The 19837-nt window shown below is 42.9% G+C and overlaps 1 protein-coding gene across 1 annotated transcript in view; it reads left to right on the top strand.

Moving 5' to 3' along the window:
- The window catches only part of EXOC4 (exocyst complex component 4), a 423725-nt gene that overhangs the window by 60212 nt on the left and 343676 nt on the right, over positions 1–19837 (top strand). Inside the window, exon 7 of the mRNA XM_076346465.1 lies at positions 7748–7925. Coding sequence (XP_076202580.1) covers positions 7748–7925 — 178 coding nt within the window. The remainder of the gene's footprint in view (positions 1–7747; positions 7926–19837) is intronic.

Below are 19837 nucleotides of genomic sequence, written 5' to 3'. Positions count from 1 at the left end.
GACTAGTAAGATGACAGAGAGGCCTGCAGTGTCTGAGGCCGTAGACTGAACCTTTTGCTGGACAAGTTCCCTGCGGCTCGTTCGGTATGCACAGAACAAGTTGTATGCATTTCTTCATTGCCGTGTGGTGGCTCTCAAAGGTTGGCTCTTATTTTTTCCGTACGAAAAGGATGGCGTTGCCCTCCACTTGAGGATTAGGATGATGATCTGCTTGTGGAGGTTCTGGTGTGACACCTTTTGGGACCCCGTGTAACAATTATGTAGAGCCCTCTCATTGTACAAGAGACAAATAATTTCTAGAACCTGGCCAGGAAAGTTGCAGATCTGATAACGGTCTTTTGAGTCTGAACAGAGCAGGCACTGATCTTGCATTCATCTTTTTTGGGGGGTTGTTTGTTTGTTTGTTTTCCCCAGTTTGACTGCCTTTTGCCTCCTTACCTAGCAAGCGCTTCCATATCGATTTGTGTGGCCACCTTTTCCATTTGTGTATAGAAACACTATTAATTGCTCCCAAATTTTTAAGATCAAGAGTTTGGGTTGTTTTTTTTTTTTTGTTATGACTCTAAAGCAACCAGCTCCCAGGGAGTAATGATGTCTTTTATGCCCCTCCGGGTGCTGCCTTCATAGAGCCAACAGGCTGTGGGCTCTTGGGTCAGCTCTTCAGAGCTTCATGAAGTCTATTTTCTTACATGGAAGTCCTGCAGCCCCTCTAAGCCTGCCAGCAGCAAGTCTTGTCCATTCTATACAAGGTGTTTTGTTTCAGGCTTGTTAATTAGCATGTACATGAGAGTGAGCAGTGATTACAATGTTGATAATGTGTGGCCCATTCTGTCGTGGGTGTGTTGTCCTTTGATCTGAGCACTCAGTCTGGCTGAAGAGAGTTGGTGTGAAATTGGAGGGGCTCATTTGCTGAAGATGGCACTAGCCTGGCTAAGGACCTCCATATAGCAGCAGAAGGATGTTTTTCACCAGTGGGGTCACAAAGAAAAGACTTGCATGGCTCTGTAACACAACTGATTTTTAGGTTTCCTAAAACATGCAACATGGATGCAGTCCTGTAAGATAACAGACTTAGAATAGGCCTAACTAGGAGGAACATCTTTGGCTGTCAGATACTTTGCTATGAATATAAACCCTCTTTACTAATGTGCACTTACCCTCATGAATGATATGAAGATGGTAAAACCTGGTAAAGGGCAGTAGTAGGTTCCTAGTAGTTCCCTGTCACTGGTGGAAGATAATTTTGAAAACTATGCTTGAATCTCACCTAGTTGCAGCTGACCTTGGCTTTAATTTAAGTGGCCTTTTTTTAAAGTCTAGGTAAGTTTTCTAACATTTTTAGATAGCTGGGTTTGGAACAAGTTTATGAAAAAGGGCTTAAATGTAGGAATTGCCATTGACTTTTCCTTAATGAGAGTCTCATTAGAGCATGCCTAGCACCTGCATGTTTAGAAATATGTATCTTGCGTTGTGGAGGACAAGATATTGTAGAAGAGGCCATGTTACGTTAGCTTGGAGTACTGCTATATCTTAATGAACCTGCGGGTCTCTTCTGAATTATGGAAGGTGGTTGAATTTAGAAGAAGAATAATCTGGATATATGCCTACTTGAGGGCCAGATTTATGGGACAAGATTTTGGTAGGGATACATTGCCATAGCTTTACTTTTAGTTGAAAATCTGGCCCAGGAAAAGGAGGTGTATTGACAATTTTGTTACTAAATCCTATCTATTGGATTCAATGCACTTTTCCCTACATGTTCATAATACGCTTCCGGCTTTTTACCTCATCTCGAGGCTTTAAACTAAATACAGAAATTATATACATGCTCTATTATATTACAACACTATACAGCATCTATACAAGCATCTATACAACACTGACCAGGCAAAGGACATTATTGCTGCTAAAATTCATGAATTGTCATTAGCGACCTCATTCAGGTGTCAGCAGTCACTCTGCATCAATTCATTCTCCATTATTGCCCAGACAACAGAAGTTGCTTCCGGGTGTGTGTCACTGTCTCTCAACGTATTTACCATATTTCTCGGTGAAGGGGTTATGAGATTGCTTTGACAAATTGCCTAAGCTGGTCTCCTGTCATTCTTTGTATGTGTTCTGCTTAGGTCACTCAGTGCTGCAACCGCATATGCATAAAATCTAGGTCATATTATTTTATGCTGTTTTGTCTTGTCGGCTGTCTGACACAGACTGTGTCCGTGTCTCTTTTGGGTCACCTTGTTTCAAAAATGACCTGACAGATTTAGAAGACTTTTAGAGAAAAGAAAATTAAGATAAGAGGTGCTGGCTAATTTGAAAACAGGGAGATGTGGAAATATGATGTTAGTTGAGAGTGGAAAATGTAATGGGGTGGTAGTTAGTGCCACTGAAGAACGTGGATTGGGGAGATTTCATGTCTATCGGTCTGTAACATGAGAATAGGAAGATATTGGCATTTAAACCCAAATAATTCTGTTCAGTATAATATTATTTCAGTAATGGCTCCATAAACAAGTTGATAATGTGAGGTGAGGCTCACTTAGGGACAATAAAAATGAATTTGTCAAACTATCCAGCTAGTTCAGTTCTGCAACATTGTACTTTCCTGGAGCAACAAGGAGGTAGATAGAGAACGAAATTTTCATTTGTAATGGGATGTTAGTAGAAGTTGGGCTCGCACTGATAAATTTTCTCAGTAGTATATAATTAATTTGCTCCCATGTTGTTGTCTTTTTTGGCATTTCAGCCAAGGCTGTATGTAAGTTCTTCCAACGTGAAATTCCTCGTCTATCCAAATTCTTCTACATCTGGTTTTCCTCCTATTTTGGTCTGGCTTCTGGCTGACCAGCCACTTGCCCCAACTGCCTCTCTGTCACTTGCTATGAGAAGTTCTAGATATCTCTTAGGGGCTGTTGAAGCAATAGTTGCCTCTCCCATGTGCATGTTGTCATTAGCGTCAATATCCCATGTGCATATTGTCCTGCTCCATGTGCAGCGGGAGAGATATGACTTAGTTGCCATCACAGAAACATGGTGGGGTGACTCTCATGACTGGAGTGCTGCAATGGATGGCTATAGAGTCTTCAGAAGGGACAGGCGAGGAAGGAGAGGCGGTGGGGTGGCCCTGTATGTTAGGGAGTGTTTCGATTGTCTAGAGCTCAACGATTGTGATGATGATACGGTTGAGTGTTTATGGGTAAGGATGAGGGGGAAGGCCAACGAGGCAGATATCCTGCTGGGAGTCTGTTATAGACCACCCAACCAGGATGAAGGGGCGGATGAAGCGTTCTACAAGCGGCTGGCAGAAGTCTCTCAATCGCTAGCCCTTGTTCTCGTGGGGGACTTCAACTTCCCGGAACGTCTGCTGGAAATACAACACGGCAGAGAGGAAGCAGTCTAGGAGGTTCCTGGAGTGTGTGGAAGACAACTTCCTGACACAGCTGGTAAGTGAGCGTACCAGGGGAGGTGCCTCGCTCGACCTGCTGTTTACAAACAGAGAAGGACTGGTGGGAGATGTGGTGGTCGGAGGCTGTCTTGGGCTTAGCGACCATGAAATGATAGAATTCTCCATTCTTGGTGAAGTAAGGAGGGGGGGCAGCAAAACCGCAACCATGGACTTCCGGAGGGCAGACTTTGGCCTGTTCAGGGCGCTGGTTGAGAGAGTCCCTTGGGAGACGGTCCTGAAGGGCAAAGGGGTCCAGGAAGGCTGGACGATCTTCAAGAAGGAAGTCTTAAAGGCGCAGGAGCAGGCTGTCCCTGTACGCAGTAAGAAGAACGTGCGGGGAAGACGACCGGCCTGGCTGAACGGGGAGCTCTTGCTGGGACTCAGGAAAAAAAGGAGAGTTTACCGCTTGTGGAAGAAGGGGCAGGCGACTCAAGAAGAGTACAGGGATCTCGTTAGGTCGTGCAGAGAAGAAATGAGAAAGGCAAAAGCCCAGCTAGAACGCAATCTGGCCGCTGTCGTTAGAGACAACAAAAAAAGTTTTTACAAATATATTAATGACAAGAAGAGAGCCAAGGAGAATCTCCATCCTTTATTGGATGCGGGGGGGAACATTGTCACTGAGGATGAGGAAAAGGCTGAGGTACTCAATGCCTTCTTTGCCTCAGTCTTTAACAGGCAGACCAGTTATCCTCAGGGTACTCGGCCCCCCGAGCTGGAAGATGGGGACGGCGAGCAGGATGAACCCCCCGTAATCCAAGAGGAAGCAGTCAATGACCTGCTACGCCACCTGGACACTCACAAGTCTATGGGGCCGGATGGGATCCACCCGAGAGTGCTGAGGGAGCTGGCGGAGGAGCTCGCCAAGCCGCTCTCCATCATCTATCAGCAGTCCTGGTTAACGGGGGAGGTCCCGGACAACTGGAGGCTTGCCAATGTGACGCCCATCTACAAGAAGGGCCGGAAGGAGGATCCAGGGAACTACAGGCCTGTCAGCCTGACCTCGGTGCCGGGGAAGATGATGGAGCAGTTCATCTTGAGGGCGCTCACAAGGCATGAGCGGGACAACCAGGGGATCCGGGCTAGCCAGCACGGGTTCATGAGAGGCAGGTCCTGCTTGACCAACCTGATCTCCTTCTATGACCAGGTGATCCACCTAGTGGATGAGGGAAAGGCTGTGGATGTGGTCTACCTGGACTTCAGCAAGGCCTTTGACACCGTCTCCCACAGCGTTCTCCTCGAGAAGCTGGCGGCTCACGGCTTAGACAGGTGTACTCTGCGCTGGGTCAAAAACTGGCTGGACGACCGGGCCCAGAGAGTTGTGGTGAATGCAGTTCAATCCAGTCGATGGGCCGAGGCCAATTGTATGAGGTTCAACAAGGCCAAGTGCTGGGTCCTGCACTTCGGCCACAACAACCCCATGCAGCGCTACAGGCTTGGGGAAGAGTGGCTGGAAAGCTGCCTGTCGGAAAAGGACCTGGGAGTGCTGGTCGACAGCCGGCTGAACATGAGCCGGCAGTGTGCCCAGGCAGCCAAGAAGGCCAATGGCATCCTGGCCTGTATCAGCAATAGTGTGGCCAGCAGGAGTAGGGAAGTGATCGTGCCCCTGTACTCGGCACTGGTGAGGCCGCACCTCGAACACTGTGTTCAGTTTTGGGCCCCTCACTACAAGAAGGACGTCGAGGTGCTGGAGCGTGTCCAGAGAAGGGCAACGAGGCTGGTGAAGGGTCTGGAGAACAAGTCTGATGAGGAGCGGCTGAAGGAACTGGGGTTGTTTAGCCTGGAGAAAAGGAGGCTGAGGGGAGACCTCATCGCTCTCTACAACTCCCTGAAAGGAGGTTGTAGCGAGGTGGGGGTCGGTCTCTTCTCCCAAGGAACTAGCAATAGGACGAGAGGAAACAGCCTCAAGTTGTGCCAGGGGAGGTTTAGATTGGACGTGAGGAAAAATGTCTTTACTGAAAGAGTGGTTAACCAGTGGAACAGGCTGCCCAGGGAAGTGGTGGAGTCCCCATCCCTGGAGGTATTTAAAAGACGTGTAGATGCGGCGCTGAGGGACATGGTTTAGTGGGCATGGTGGTGTTGGGTCGATGGTTGGACTCGATGATCTTAGAGGTCTTTTCCAACCTCAGTGATTCTATGATTCTATGTCTTAGAGTGGGTTGGAGATGACACTTGCTTAACAGCGATGGAGGGTGTCTTTCAGGTAGCCTTATCTGCATATTTTCCTGTCTCCTTCACTGATAACATTGGTGATGGGCTAACAGAAGTTAGGGAAGGAGGAAGATGTCTTTCCACAGTAGCAACTTCTCAATTTCACTTGGACAGGATTGTTATTAAGCTTTAGACAAAGCCAAAATAGAGGAGAATGGCTTTTCTTCCACACTGGACTTTCCGGTATTGAAAATGTAATGCTGTTAACAATATTAACAGCTGTCTTTTCTGGTGCTGTCTTTACCATCGTGTCCTGTATACTTCTGTTTATCCCCTGCCAGTGTCTTACTTAAATTTGGAAAGACCTGTAAAAAAGCAGTGTTTTCTCTCTTAGTACCAACAATTTTCTTTAGGCATTTGTTGCTATTCTTAAATATGAAGAAAATTGATATACACCCCAGTTTGTTTTGAGTAAAGACGTGTCTTAGTTCTACAGTCACTTAAGGTATGGCAATATTAATGTCCCTGTGTTTCTTATGAGTACCATGATTCCTAAACACATCCTTATTTTTAATATGACGTACATCTGGCCACTTGACCTGTTCTGCTGTGCCTCACTCTACCCTCCCAGACTTATCCAATGGCTCTTTTTACTGAATCAGGGTGCTCTTCTGCTTAACCATTTGAGCAGTGTAGCTGACATTATTGGTAAGTGAATGGCCCATATGAGATCCCCAAGAAATTGGTGTATAATGCTGTGCATATATATCTGTGTAAGTAAAACTGTAGTATATGAATGAGACACAGTAAGCCGATAGTGGTTTTTTTTTTTTTTTAAACAATAGCCACCTTTGTAGTGTAGTGGCTATAGTCCTTTGCAGACTAGAAGTTCAGCCTAGGATTGCTGTAGGCTCAGGTAGGTGGTTTTAGCCACAACATCATGCCAGGCCACTCTTACTGTCTGGTGGTAACAGCAGCAAATGTGCAACAGCTTCTTCATGACTCCAGTTAACTATCCAGCTGCTGGCTTAAACAGCTGATGAGAGTGGATGTATGCAGATATTCAGCACTCGGAAATGAAGTGGCTGAGGCATGAATGCACGCCTTATTAATGATTGCTAACTAACACAGAAGACTGAAGTGTGTTGGTTAAGGAGTGGGTGCAGCTCCGATTCTGCTGCAGATCTTCTGTCCTGCTCTGGGGATAGCAGCTTCTGATGAGTAGACACAGAAAGCATGTGCTAACTCCTAAGCTGCTGCAGTAAAATGTGATGGAGACTGTCTGTCAGAGCTAGAAAGTGCCTAACATATGGATTTGGGAAGTGTTATCTTCACATTTTGTTGGGGTTACATGTGTACTTGAATTGCTCATTAAGCAGCAGTGAACTTGATCAGAATTTTTTTTTCCCCCAAATAATAAAAAAATGTGATGAGTCATTGGCTTATCACAAAATATTTAGGACTTTGCAAAGGTACGTTACAATAATTGAGCGGTAAGGAAGCCATAGGAGCAGGTGAAGTGTAGTACATTTAGATGAGGTTATAGCTGTAGCACCTTCCATACAGTAGTACAATCTTGATAACTGACACAGTTGATGAGGGTTGATGTTTTAGGTTTCTGATCTTTCGTGTTGTTTAAAACCTTCCATACTACTCATTTCATAATTCAAAATAAGTATCTTATATTCTGCTTGTATGGGTAAGTCAGTCTTTATTGAATTTACACTCTTACTTCTGGAGAAAAAGCAGGTAGTCTCCCTTCCTGCCTGCAACTCTGGGAACTTAAAATGTTTGCTAATATCATGGCACTGAAGTATAGTTACTGTGTAATTACTAATGCATTTCTCTTTCCTGTACCCCCAAGTAGACCACATTAAAGGTGAGCAACTCTGGTATAGAGGAGGGAGTGAAAAGGGAGATCCTCAGGAGTATTTAGGTACCAAACCTGAGCTGCTAACAGCTGAAGTTAGTCACCTGAAGCCCAGAGAAGGTTTGAAGCTAGGTGACCTCCCTGCTTGCACGCAGCATCTGTCACAAAATAGGGTATGAAGTCACAGTCTTCTGCCTTCTGGCCCGCTGCTCTGATGTGCTGCATGACAGTGTGCCTATGGTGCCTTCTGGAAACTGAGTGGAGGTTGTCTTGATGGTTTACAGGTTACTGCTGGAGCTGCTAGAGCTTCTTTTTGACAAATTCAACGCTGTGGCTGCTGCGCACTCTGTCGTCCTTGGACACCTTCAGCAAACAGTGGCCTCTCCTTGCAGCCAGTATGATGGTGATATCAAGCTCTATGACATGGTTGACGTGTGGGTGAAGATCCAAGATGTCTTGCAGGTAAGAATCCTTGAGGTGGGCACATTTTCAGCTTGGAACAGCTTTTATAACCAGGATACCAGAGAATACTTGTCATACTCAAGAGACAGATGTGCTGGAATTTGTCTTGATTTTTGGTAAGCGGTCACATTTATAACAGACTGTTAAACTCCAGAGAGCTTAAATATCAACAAAAAAAATTCTGTGGATTAATCCTTACGGTGTATAGAAAGGTTGATTCCTTTTGCCTACCAAGTCATTTATCAGAAGCTTTTAAACAGTGACATTTTTGTTCTGTGTTACCATGTCATGCCTATCTTATGAAGTGTCACAGCTCTATTCGCTTGTCTTCTCTTGTCGTTATGGCTTGGTTATAGTCAGCTGAGACACTTGCTGCCAGCATGTTTTCAGGGGTTTCTTACTTGGTTCTTATTCTTAACTGTAGTGTACTAAAGCTGTACATTGCTTAGGCTTTATTTTGGTACCATGCCGCTCACCTTTGTATCTGAGACTCTCACAAGCAGCAGAGCTATCATCTGTCACATGTCTGTTCTCTCATTCTTGCTGTGAGGCTAACACATGCACGTTAGAATTTTTTATTTATTTATTTTGGAATTGCCTTTATATATAGTACCCAGATGTAGACCTCACCCAGTATTTGATAGAGGAGGTCAAAGAAATGAGCCTGGCATTATTTACAAGAGGTGGCAAGATTTATGATGGTCATTCCACCTCTGGCCTGTTCATGAAAAATGCTCTCTGTCTCCTACTCTAACACAGTTTTTCATTGTAGGGCACAGGTCTATTTAGCTGTTGCTCTAGAGGCTTGTTTGACTGTGCAGTGATTCACACAGTTTTTTTGCTTACACAAATACAGCCAACTGTGTGCATGGTGTGAATTTAGATACTTCTTGGACATGGTAAATGTAAGGTATGGGCCTTTGATCACATCCGCTGTCTCCTTACCCACTTATTTGTCTTTCTAGAGGGGTTAGTATTTTTATTAAAGAAATCTCGATCAGTTTTCTCTATGATACAAATTTTCACCTCCCTTCAATATTGCTCTTGCAAAAGTTTGATTGGGAATGTCATAGAATCATAGAATCATTGAGGTTGGAAAAGACCTCTAAGATCATCGAGTCCAACCGTCGACCCAACACCACCATGCCCACTAAACCATGTCCCTAAGTGCCTCATCTACTTGTCTTTTAAATACCTCCAGGGATGGGGACTCCACCACTTCCCTGGGCAGCCTGTTCCAATGTTTAACCATAATCCAGGAGGATGGATAACCATGTCCAGCCAGAGGTTAATGATGGGTTTTCTAAACAAAAGAATGTCATAGAATTGAAGCTGTCTGGCCCTGTTAAAGGGAAGAATTAAACTTAAGGGCTTGGCACGGGGTGCCTCCAGCCATCTTACTGTCATCCGTGAGGTCTAGAAAAACTTTAAGAGCTTTGAGTTCTGCAGACTTTGTTCCAGGAGGACAAAGCCTTGGGAGTAAGAATCCTCCAAGATTTTATCTTCAGTGAAGCAGAATGACAAGGCTGGTAATTCCCCCTTATCAGTGAGAGTTTGTGATGGTTTCATTCCTCGTGAGTGGTGAAATTGGGATTGAGTTATACTGGCTATTCCAAAACAACATTGATAAAACTTCTATACAGCAGCATGCGTAGGTGTGCACATACAGAGAGTGAATGTGCTTTCCATGTTGGGGAGAAAATATTTGACCAAGCTTTCTATAAAATAGATGCCAAGAAAAATATAACAATCCATTTGTAAAGGTTTCGTTGCTATTGGCCTGACAGCACAGGTGTCGGAGGGAGTCAGAAAAGCTTCTAAAAGAGCTTTTACAGTTCATAAAAGCAGCACTTTAAGATCCATAATCTCTTGCTGTTTTAGGGCAAGAGATGAGCATTGACTGACATGGAGAGGAGGAAATCTTCCATTTCTTTGTTCCAAATCTTGTGGGGTTTTTGTACGTTAGTTTCATAGGAGCGGATTTTTTTTTTTTTTACCTTACAGTGTAAGAAAACCCTTGATCCCAAGACTAAATTATTTCTATCCTGTTTTTCCGAATAAGGATAATTTTTTGAGAGGAGATCTTATGTTTGTGGCAGGGGGAGCAGAAAACTCAGTTTTAAAAGTGTTTATTTAAATGTGCCTGCTGTTGGGGGAGGATGAACATTTGGAGGAAGCGGGTTCATGGCGGGGTGCGTCAGAGAAACGATGCAATTCCTGCAGATCGTAATGAGTGAAGTTTATTCATCATGCTAGAACAGTATCACATGACTCCGCAATTCACATGGATAATCTTTTGCACGTGTACACTGTGCATCCCTGCATGTGAAATACATTACAACAAGGTTATCTCTTTATAGTTCTGTACAAAAGTAATAATGTGTGCTCACGATGGGCTGGAAATTGTCCTTTGTGGGAAATGTGAGAGTGTTGTTTTCAGCAGCTTGTTTTTGTAGCTGGATTTCTGAATGCTGCCTTATAACTGCACCGAGCACCGTGGTGTAGTATTAGATAGGTGGCACAATGTTGTGCAATGTTTAGATACTGAACATGCAGATATTATATATTTTTGACCTTCTCTGAGAATGGAAGAATTAATACTGAACTCGTCAGGACGAAAACAGAGTGACCTTTTAGAGTTGGGTACCAGAGTGCTAGAAAACAAACAAACAAACAAATCAGTTTGTCAAAATATTAGAGCAGCCTTGTTCAGGAAAACACAGTTTGAAGTTATTTACTTGTACTGGAGCCAGCTTAGCCTGTAGTTGTATTGCCGTACCAGCAGGAGAGATTTGAAACTTGTTTAAATTTTAACTTGGCATTTTGTGCATGGAGCTAATTTAGCTCTTCAGTGTAGGAGTGGGTGGAATATCCTTCTGAAGAGCGTAATGACTGTAGGACCAAGTACTCGGCTGGAGAGAACTGTGAGCTGTGTTACAACGGCAATTAGCGATGTACTGACATGAATAGTTGCTTCAGGACAATGCAGTGAAGGAATTCTGAGTTTTTCTGGCACAATTCAATGTATACGCTGCACCATCCCATCCTAAATCATGAAGGCTATGCTGTGTGAAAGGCACAGTGGTGTACAGCTTTGGAAAAAGGCAGGAGGTTTTGGGTGCGGCATAGTCTGCGTTGTTTTACTTTTTCAGTCTAGGCCAAATCTCCTTAACCCAGATAAGGGCTTTTCTGTCCTGTGGTATTGGTGTCGGGGGAGTGACAGCTGGTGGACACGCTATAGTGTTCACTCATATTTGGTGTGATGGATCTTCCTTGCTGCTATCTATAGCACAGAACTTTTAACAGTTCATTCACCTTTTCTTAGCACTGTTTTTTTGATACCACGATGAGAGAGAGGCATCTGTCCCTGCTGAATAATACCAGTGTTCATTCAGCTGCTTCAGAAATGTCGCCTTTCTAGTGATAGGATGATCACCCTGTCAGCTATTTTGTCTCAGTGCAGTACCCGTCTGCTGGAGAAAATACCAAAGACATTTCCATGTGTACTCAGAATCCTGTTATCAGCTTAGGCTGGTGCTATTTGCCTCCAAGGAAGGGTTGCTCTCTTCTTTTGTAGTAGTAGTATTTGCAGTTGATGGATCTCAATTTTTTTGGGAGTGTTTCTATTTTCTTGCTTCTACAAAAGGGAGGGAAAATCACATATATGCTCTGGGACATATATCGTATCTTTAGCAGCACAAGTATGCAGGCTGTTTGGTGGTCTGTCTACCAAGAAGACACTGACAATTATTACTTTCCTTTTTTTGGGGTCTTCTGTCTAATGCTTTTGGGCGTTTTCCAAAAATGGTGTGATTTAGCAGCCTAAACATTGTTGAAACACCATAAGGAAACTGGGACAAGAGAAACTGAAGCCTACGCTCCGCCTGCACACTACTGTTCTGCTGCTGCAGAGCTGGATATCAGAAACTGTTCATCGAGAAAGCCTCTTTCTTTGCATATGATGCTTCTCCGTCCAGAGGCTGTGTGACATATCCTTCCTTATAAGGAAGAATGACACGCGAATGCGGGATTTGAGCAGGGAGATGGAGTAGTTCTGCGGTACACAGCTAGGTCTGGTGGCCAGCACTGTGAGCGATCTCGCTGAAAAGCTGCACTTAAATTGTGTTTGCTATGCCATACTTCTCCAGGAGTACTGCTAGAGCACTTGGAGATATATTTCACGGCTCTGCTGCTGTAAGCTGAGCCACTCTGTGATTTTCTAAGTGAATTAATGGCAAAAATTATTGGTCATCTTAGGCACACGGATGAGCAGGGAAAAGACAGTGGAGTTCAGCAGTACTCAATTTACCCCACTACATCCTCATGGAAAAGGTGTAGAGGGTTCAACTCCATGTCAGTCTATGCAGATCTAAGCCAGCTGTGCTGTGATGCCATTTCTTCTTCTCCCGCAGCCCAGGATGCTTTCCTTGCTCCGGCAGCGTTGCTCATTTTCCCAACAGTAATCTAATTTGAGGGAGTTGATTTGGCCAAGTATTTTCTGCTGGCTGCGTTTTCTGCTTGCTCAGGTCCTTGAACTGTGTCAGTGTTGGCACAGGAGAGAGTGAGAGGGAATGCACCGCAAAGAAGGAAAGTGAAAGGTTTATCCTGGCAACTGCAGCTTTCATCAGCCTAAGCTGCTGTGTGGAGTGGCACCTCAAGGTACCCGCTCGTGCAAAAACAAGGTGGCTCAGCACAGGTCTGACAGCCGTGCAAAACGCTTGCTAAAATGGCTTGTGATGTTAAGAGCAGGAGCTTAGGAATGATACCCAGTCGTGAGCTCTGAATCTCCCCGCAGCCGTGATGCTGTCTGACTCTTCAGCTAGATAAGTGTGTCCTGGAATAGGTAACCAAATCTCTTTTTGCTGAGCCTTTGCATTTAAAGGATGAATGAACTATTTGTGACACAGTTAATACTTGTAAAGTAAAATAAGATTCTTGGATGAGAGGTGTTTAGTGTTAATATGCCATAAATACTGGTTGAAATGTCAGAGCAATATATGCAATTGCTGTTGCATTTGGGAAGTTCACCAGGCAATATTTTCTACCTAAAGTAGCGTTATTTTTCAGAAAGTCTCTTTACAGAAATTTAATGATTTCGTGGTGGTCCTCAAAATAATGTGTTTGACAGTCTTTCTAGTTCCTTTTAAATGGACTTAAATGTGTGGAACTGATGCCCTTGGACTCCTGACTGGTTTGTCTCATTAATGCTTGTGTCTCATTTAGCTGAGAGGACGATGGTCATGAGAGTGATTTGTCTGCAGCTTTTGAAAAGTATAGTTTCGGTCAATCTTGGGTGCGTGAAGGAGGGAGAGAGAGCATTCTACTCTCCAGGATGCTGATATTTAAAAATGGAATTTAGATAATTAGAGTAGGTTACTTGGTACTTCCCCCCCCGGTTTCTTATTTGAAGTGAACTCAGAGCATGCATTAAGAAACCCAGAGCAGTTAGCGTTACACAACTCTCTTTTTCTGCAAATACGTACTACTAAGAGCATGAGAATTTCTGTGAAAGTTTATGGTCCAGAAAGTGTGTCACCTTTCTGAATCTAAGAAGGGACAAGGTTATTTTGCAGGAAGGTATTTGTTTAAATTTTGGTCTTGCCAAGAAGTTATGTACTATCCCGCCTCCCCTCTCTCTTAAAACGTTTTATAGATTTGCTCCAACTTACCTAATAATTCAAGTCTTCTCCTTACATTTTGAAACAGAAAGTAATTTGGTACCTTTCTTAAGCGCTTAAGAAGGTGCACCTGGAATTCAAGATGGTGGAAATCGCCTTGATAAAGGTGAAAAAGTGTGTTGGCAAGTGCAAAAAGATTTCATAGCATTGGGATGTATTATGCAGCTAGAAGGGTAAAGAACGAGATAGCAATGGCATACCGTCCTTTTAAAAACAAAGAATATGAAGTAGAAATGCACAACATCGATCTGTTTTCTCTTTAACTGGATGATTCTGGCTGAACTGAAGTGTGTTTAAAACTAACTGAATTGCTTTGGTAACAGGTACCTGGAAGAGGTCCAGAGCTGAGCTGGCCATGAACATTGAATTATTGTCTTTCCCAGGAATGGTCCTTGTTAACTGAACTGTGCTATATTAGCATGGTGACACAGCAGAAGTTTGGGCGAATACTACTGCGTTAACAGCTTCTGTTTTGAGAGTAATTTTTATCCTGGAGCTGTTGATCCAATTTATTTCATAAACACTAACGTTTACTCTAAAGTTCAGAGAGATAAAGCCCTGCATAAAAATGAATTGTTTGAGCAGTGTACAGTCACTTGTGCAGTTTATTGCAGAAGAGGTCACCGAGCTTATGGTTTGGGAGATTTTAAAAAAGATTAGCTCATTTGATGAAATGTTTGCAGGTATGTGAGCAAGGAAAAAACTCATCCTCTTCTGTCCGTGCTGTAGAGCATCAAGCTGCTCTGTACTTGAAGGGCTTTTCATTTCAGGTGGATTTTCCTTTTAATAGTTGAGCATAGTTACAAAGTTATAGTTTTAAAGGGTTTTTGGAGTTGATGCCTGAATATTTAAGTAGCTAAATCCATGTGAGTTAAAAGCATGTACTTAGATGGCCTTGTGAAGGAGGAAAAAGGTGCACAAATGCTTGTAAAGAGCCCCATCAGTAAATAATTCCAAAAAGCTGTTTAGCATAGTTGTGAAAGTAGAAGTCAGCTCTGCTAGGTGTTAGGCTGAGAGAAAGTCTGCGCTGAGGAAAAGGTTGGGAACATAGAATGGGGGAATGACATGTTCCCTACTCTGATATTTGGCAGTTGGAATGAAACCTTTGCCTTTTGAGTCCTGGGTCACTGTCAGATGCTTTCTATTTTATACACAGAATTTTTTTTGCAGCCTTTCTTCCAGTGATATCACTTGGAAGCCTCTCTTTTGTGAGCTGAAAGTTTGCTGAGAAAGGCTAAGAAGGTTGTGAAATGGCCGTCACACCTGATGTGAAGTCTGTGTTTCAAATTGCCAACAGGAATATAGGTATTCTAAATAAAGCTTGCAAAATTTCCAGCCTGTAAATTGCTTATTAGCCTTCATCTTCTTGGAACTGTTAATTAATGGGATGACGTAGAAGAAATGGAAACTTGCCTGCAGATATGTGCAGTATCTTTCATTTTAGCCATTTCCCTAATTCTGGAACGGTTTTGTTAGGTCTGATGTGCCTTTTTTTTTTTTGTTATTATCAATGTCCAATGCACTTTATTCCTGCTGTCAGCTAGAATTAGGAGAGACTACAAGCAGTTCTTCAGCATTTGTAGACATGTTTTATAGGACTATAAAACCACGTCTCTTTTGATGTGCTGAGCTTATTCACACTTAGTCCCTGTGTGACTAGCTTTAAAGGCAGTGAGTCGTACTCTTACTAGCATCATAAAAATACTGTGAACGGGAAAAGGCCAAACGCTCATCATGTCCTCACTGCAAGACATCTAATCTGACAGCAGTACATGAGGGATTCATGCAGGCAAATTCCTGCTAATGTTAGAGAGTAGCTGATATCCGAGGGAAATGTTTGGAAACTGTTTTGCTTAAAAGCCTTTCTGCTTCCATGCTGTGTACTTGTTGCATTTACCATGTGTGACATTTACAAAATCGTAAGGTAAATCTTTTTTTTTCCTGAAGGTTACCAGCTCTTGCTGTTTCTTTCCTGATAAGAAATCTCAACTTTGTTTTGGGGGGCCTGCATGCTTTTTTCCAGTAATTATTTGTGACGTAGGAAACTACAGAATTGCATTAGCAAAAATCCTCTCTAAAATTTCTCTTTCCATTATCTTGCTTTCTTTGTGTTTTGCTCATAGACAGGCGTGTTTGCAGATGAGCCCCTAGCAATGAACTCCTAGGACTGAGGTGACGTACGTCAAGAAGCTCAGCCCTGCTCAGATAGAAACTGTCAAGGTTATATCTGTTAGGTTCAGAAGGGGCTGCAAGGGTATTAATTTCCTCTTTGCTTTCTCATTCATTCTGCAAGCCATGCTACTTGCCTCTTGTTGCTCTTCGTTCACACACGTGCATCCCTTTACACTTCTCCCACCATCTTTGTTCCTTCTTTCCCTTTCTTCATCAACGCCACGCTCTCAGCCTTGCTCCAGGGTCCGAGCAAGAAGAGGAGGTGCAGCATTTATGGACGTGCGTATGTGAGGACCTAACACTGTAGGTGGGACAACAGCAGCTCCTTATCACTTGCGAAGGCAACTGCAAGTCTGCGCACATACACTTGGAAGCTGTTGCTGCTGCAGCTCTGGACTCATAGGCACCACTCTGAAATGTGTTGTGTATCACTTGTAGTATACATAAAACATTTTAGGAACATCTACTTCACAGCACGCTTCTCATCATCACAGTGACTTAGTCATCTGATCTCACCAGGGTGATGCCATTCTGTATTTTACACATGGGGGAGCTAACGTTTGAATGAGTGAAACAAACGGAAAGGTTTGGAAGTATTTTTATTATTTCTGGTGTGCCTGGTTCGATGCTGTAGAAGGAGGGGAGTATATTGTGTGAGGCTTTTGTTGTTTTTCGTAAGAGTTTCTAAGGTTTTTTTTTTGTTTGTTTCTCTTGGTGTTATGGATGCTCTGTGCCACTGAGAATCAGGACATGAATATGCAAAGCACCCAGCAAAAACTGGAGATGACTGTTTTGCTGGCGATCTGCGGGCTTCGATATTTTGTTTATTTTGTACTTTTTTTTTTATGGTTGCGCTGACCAGCTGCCTTTTGAATTGGTTTTATTTAGGAAGTCTGCAAATAGCTCTCAGTGATTTTTGAGTAATATGTCATTGGGTTTATATATGTATGTGTTTCAATGGACAGTGTGAACTCTGGTTATAGATAATGAAGACTTGAGTCTGAAGTGGTTGGACTGTGATGCTTGAGGGCATGTACATGACTGGCAGGACATGGTGAGAAAGTGTTTAAGCATAGAATCAGCCTTAATATTTTTTCTTAATTACTTAGTTTGCATTTATTCTTTGGCTTAAGCAATTTCAGCTGTACAAGGCTTTCACCAAGTTTTAGCCAAAGTACTCAGCTGTAAGAGGACATAGGCTCTGCTTCTATATATATCGTGCAAATGCGTACGTACAAACCACCAGCAAGTGGCTGATGATTCACCGGTGATCTCTGGACTGGGAGAGGCTGAAGAGCTCGAAGCCTGCGTGCTTTGCAGGAAATGACAAACTCCCAATTTACGTTGAGAACAAACAACCCCCTCCGCCCCCAAATCCTCCTGTTAGGCTCAGCGGTGTTCTGGTAATGGCATTGTAAGTCAGCATTTTTTGACATCTAAACATGAATTTCAAAAAAACCCAAAACGTCCCGATTGACTTGTCGGAAATAAACTTGGGAGAAGCCGCTTTTTCTCTATTCTGGTGGCTGAAATGGAAAATCTGAATTGCACTTCATACCTCTGTTCTGTCTTGCTTTCTTTGTGGGAAGTGCCGATGTCATGTGCTTCAAAAGTGCCAATATGACACAGACAGACTTTGAAATGGCCTGGTTTTTATTTCTCTATTATAAATGTTCCGATTTCATTATTTTTTTTTTAAATGAACAAAAAAGACTATTTCAAAAATCTGAACTAAAAAAAAAATTTAATTTTGTTTCAAGTAGCTAACAATCTAGTTTTATTTTTTTGTTGGTTTTACGTGCTTTTAGACTCTTTGGAGAAGGTTTACTAATCAGTAACTGGTTTTAGCTCTCGATATGTAAAGGTATGACAGGCCTGCTGATTGGACCTTTTGTCATTTGCAACACCAAAAATCAAGTTCTAAATGTGAAATACGCACTTCTCTGCCTTATCAAGTGGGATACTGATTTGCATGATCATTTATTGGGTATTTCTCTAAGCACATAGCGTGTACATCTACATGTTTTGACTGGCCCAGAGCCAGCAGTAGGTAATGGAAATTCATGCGGGGTTTTACATAAATTCTAAATAACTGTACAGTGTGTTTCTGCAACCCCCTTTTCCCTGGCAGGCTGCGCTCTGTGGAACTCCCAACCCATATGCCTTCACCAAACACGGCCACCAAAACAGGGTTTAGAGAGATCGGGAGAAAATGAGCTTGATGATAACAGAAGAGCCCAAATCCTGAACTTGTGGAAGCAGGAAAAGGGAATTGATGTAGTCAGTGCTGCTTCATTTCAAGGTACATGATTATTTTAATTCTCAATTTGCCCCATGCTGGCCAGTCTCGTACACCGGAGCAGATGCGGAATGGGAGAAGTAAGCCTGATCATTTCCCGATATCAGTGGCCCTACAGGTTTGGTAGACCAAGGACCGCAGTGGGTTTTCCAATTTAAGAGTAAAATTTCAATATTGAAATATGCATTCCCTCTGTTTAAAGATTTAACTTTGAAGATTTGCTTCAAAAGCTGACCACTAGGAACGCTGAGAAATCAGCGTTCAGAAAGCTGAGAATCTTCTGTAACCACCCCATTTCCCCAAAAGAGAGAAAAATAATATTGATGGCACTTTATTTTTGTGGTCATTCTGTCTTCTGCCTGTAGTAAATACCTTGCATCTTTAAGGAGGAGCAACTTGAAAATGTTTTGGTTTTGCTAGATCTGTGTTTCACACTTGTAGTCTTTCCCTTCCCTCCTTTCTCAGTGTTCCTCTTGTCTTGATGTGCAAGCTTCAGAGATGGTAGGTCTCACATTGGTTTCGTGTGCAAAATTGTTCTGTTGCAGTCATCCAGCTTGGGCTTCTAGGCTTGACAAGACTGCTTTTCACTTCCACGCTACAAAATCAGTTTGCCATATTTATGGTTGATCAGTCAGCGATCGAAGTTGGTAAGACTGGATGTTGAAGCTTCCTATTTCATGCAGCAAATACAAGTGGTGGTAGCCCGCCGTAAGGCTGCTGGTAGCTGGTGGTCTGTAGACGAGCCCTTTATTTTTCTCTTCCCTGTCCTTCGAATATGCATTTTCAGCACGGCCCTATATATAGTTTCAAATGTTGCAGTGTTGAAGACCCACCTGAAGAACAGGAAAGACCCATATCTATCAAAATATAGAATACGCATGCAAAAATAACAGCAGTATTTATTCTAGAATCCACATGTTAATTGTTGCTTGTAAGCAAACTACTGGAGAAGACAGTAACTGTGTCCATGCTAGGAACCATGGAAACCCATTTTCACCTGAGAAAAGGGGGAGATGAGGGAATTAGTTAATTAAATGTGGCCTGTATACAGTCGTTCTACTCTTAGTATGTAATTAAATGCCTTGTGAAGCTCTTTGGGGTCCTCGTTTACGGGAAAAGGCCTAAGAAATGTGTGGTTGTTGGTGTACTCTCAGTGAAGCTGTGAGCTGGCAACTGATTAAAATAATAATAAAATCTGTTGCATTGTTAATTCATTCTTTCCAACAATAAAAGCTGGACTCCCTCTGCTTTGCATTTATAGCATAGGCTTGAAAAAACATCAAAGAGCAGCACTAGGAGAAGAGAATGAAAAATAGATGTGTGCTTAGCTTAGACACTGTGGTTTTGAGTGATGTGGCTCTGGTGCTTTTATTTACTGGAGTATTGCCTTTAATTTTTGGTATTACCGTGCGATGTAATGTCACTGATCAATTTTACCATGGTTTCTGTGGGTGAAATGTTGTTTCCCAAAGCTTTTTTGGTGGAAAACTTGGTGGCGGTACCTATTATGCCCAGTGTAGTAGAGGCTGAGGGGGCCCTGTAAAGTGCTGTAAAAATAACTCTGAAACTGTGCTCAACTCAGTACTTGTTTTTCTGTAGTATTTATTGAGCCATCGTATGAATTTCTGTGATGGATGGGGTTTTCCAAAAGAGCCAAAGGCATTTAGGATCTAACTCCCTTGGCAATCCAGTGGGACTTGGGCAACTAATTACTTTAGATTCTTTTGAAAATCCCAGATCTAATTTTGCATTATAGTAACATG

Source organism: Aptenodytes patagonicus, chromosome 1 (genome assembly GCF_965638725.1).
Source record: "Aptenodytes patagonicus chromosome 1, bAptPat1.pri.cur, whole genome shotgun sequence".
NCBI lineage: Eukaryota > Metazoa > Chordata > Aves > Sphenisciformes > Spheniscidae > Aptenodytes > Aptenodytes patagonicus.
This window is presented reverse-complemented; position numbering and strand designations above follow the sequence as displayed.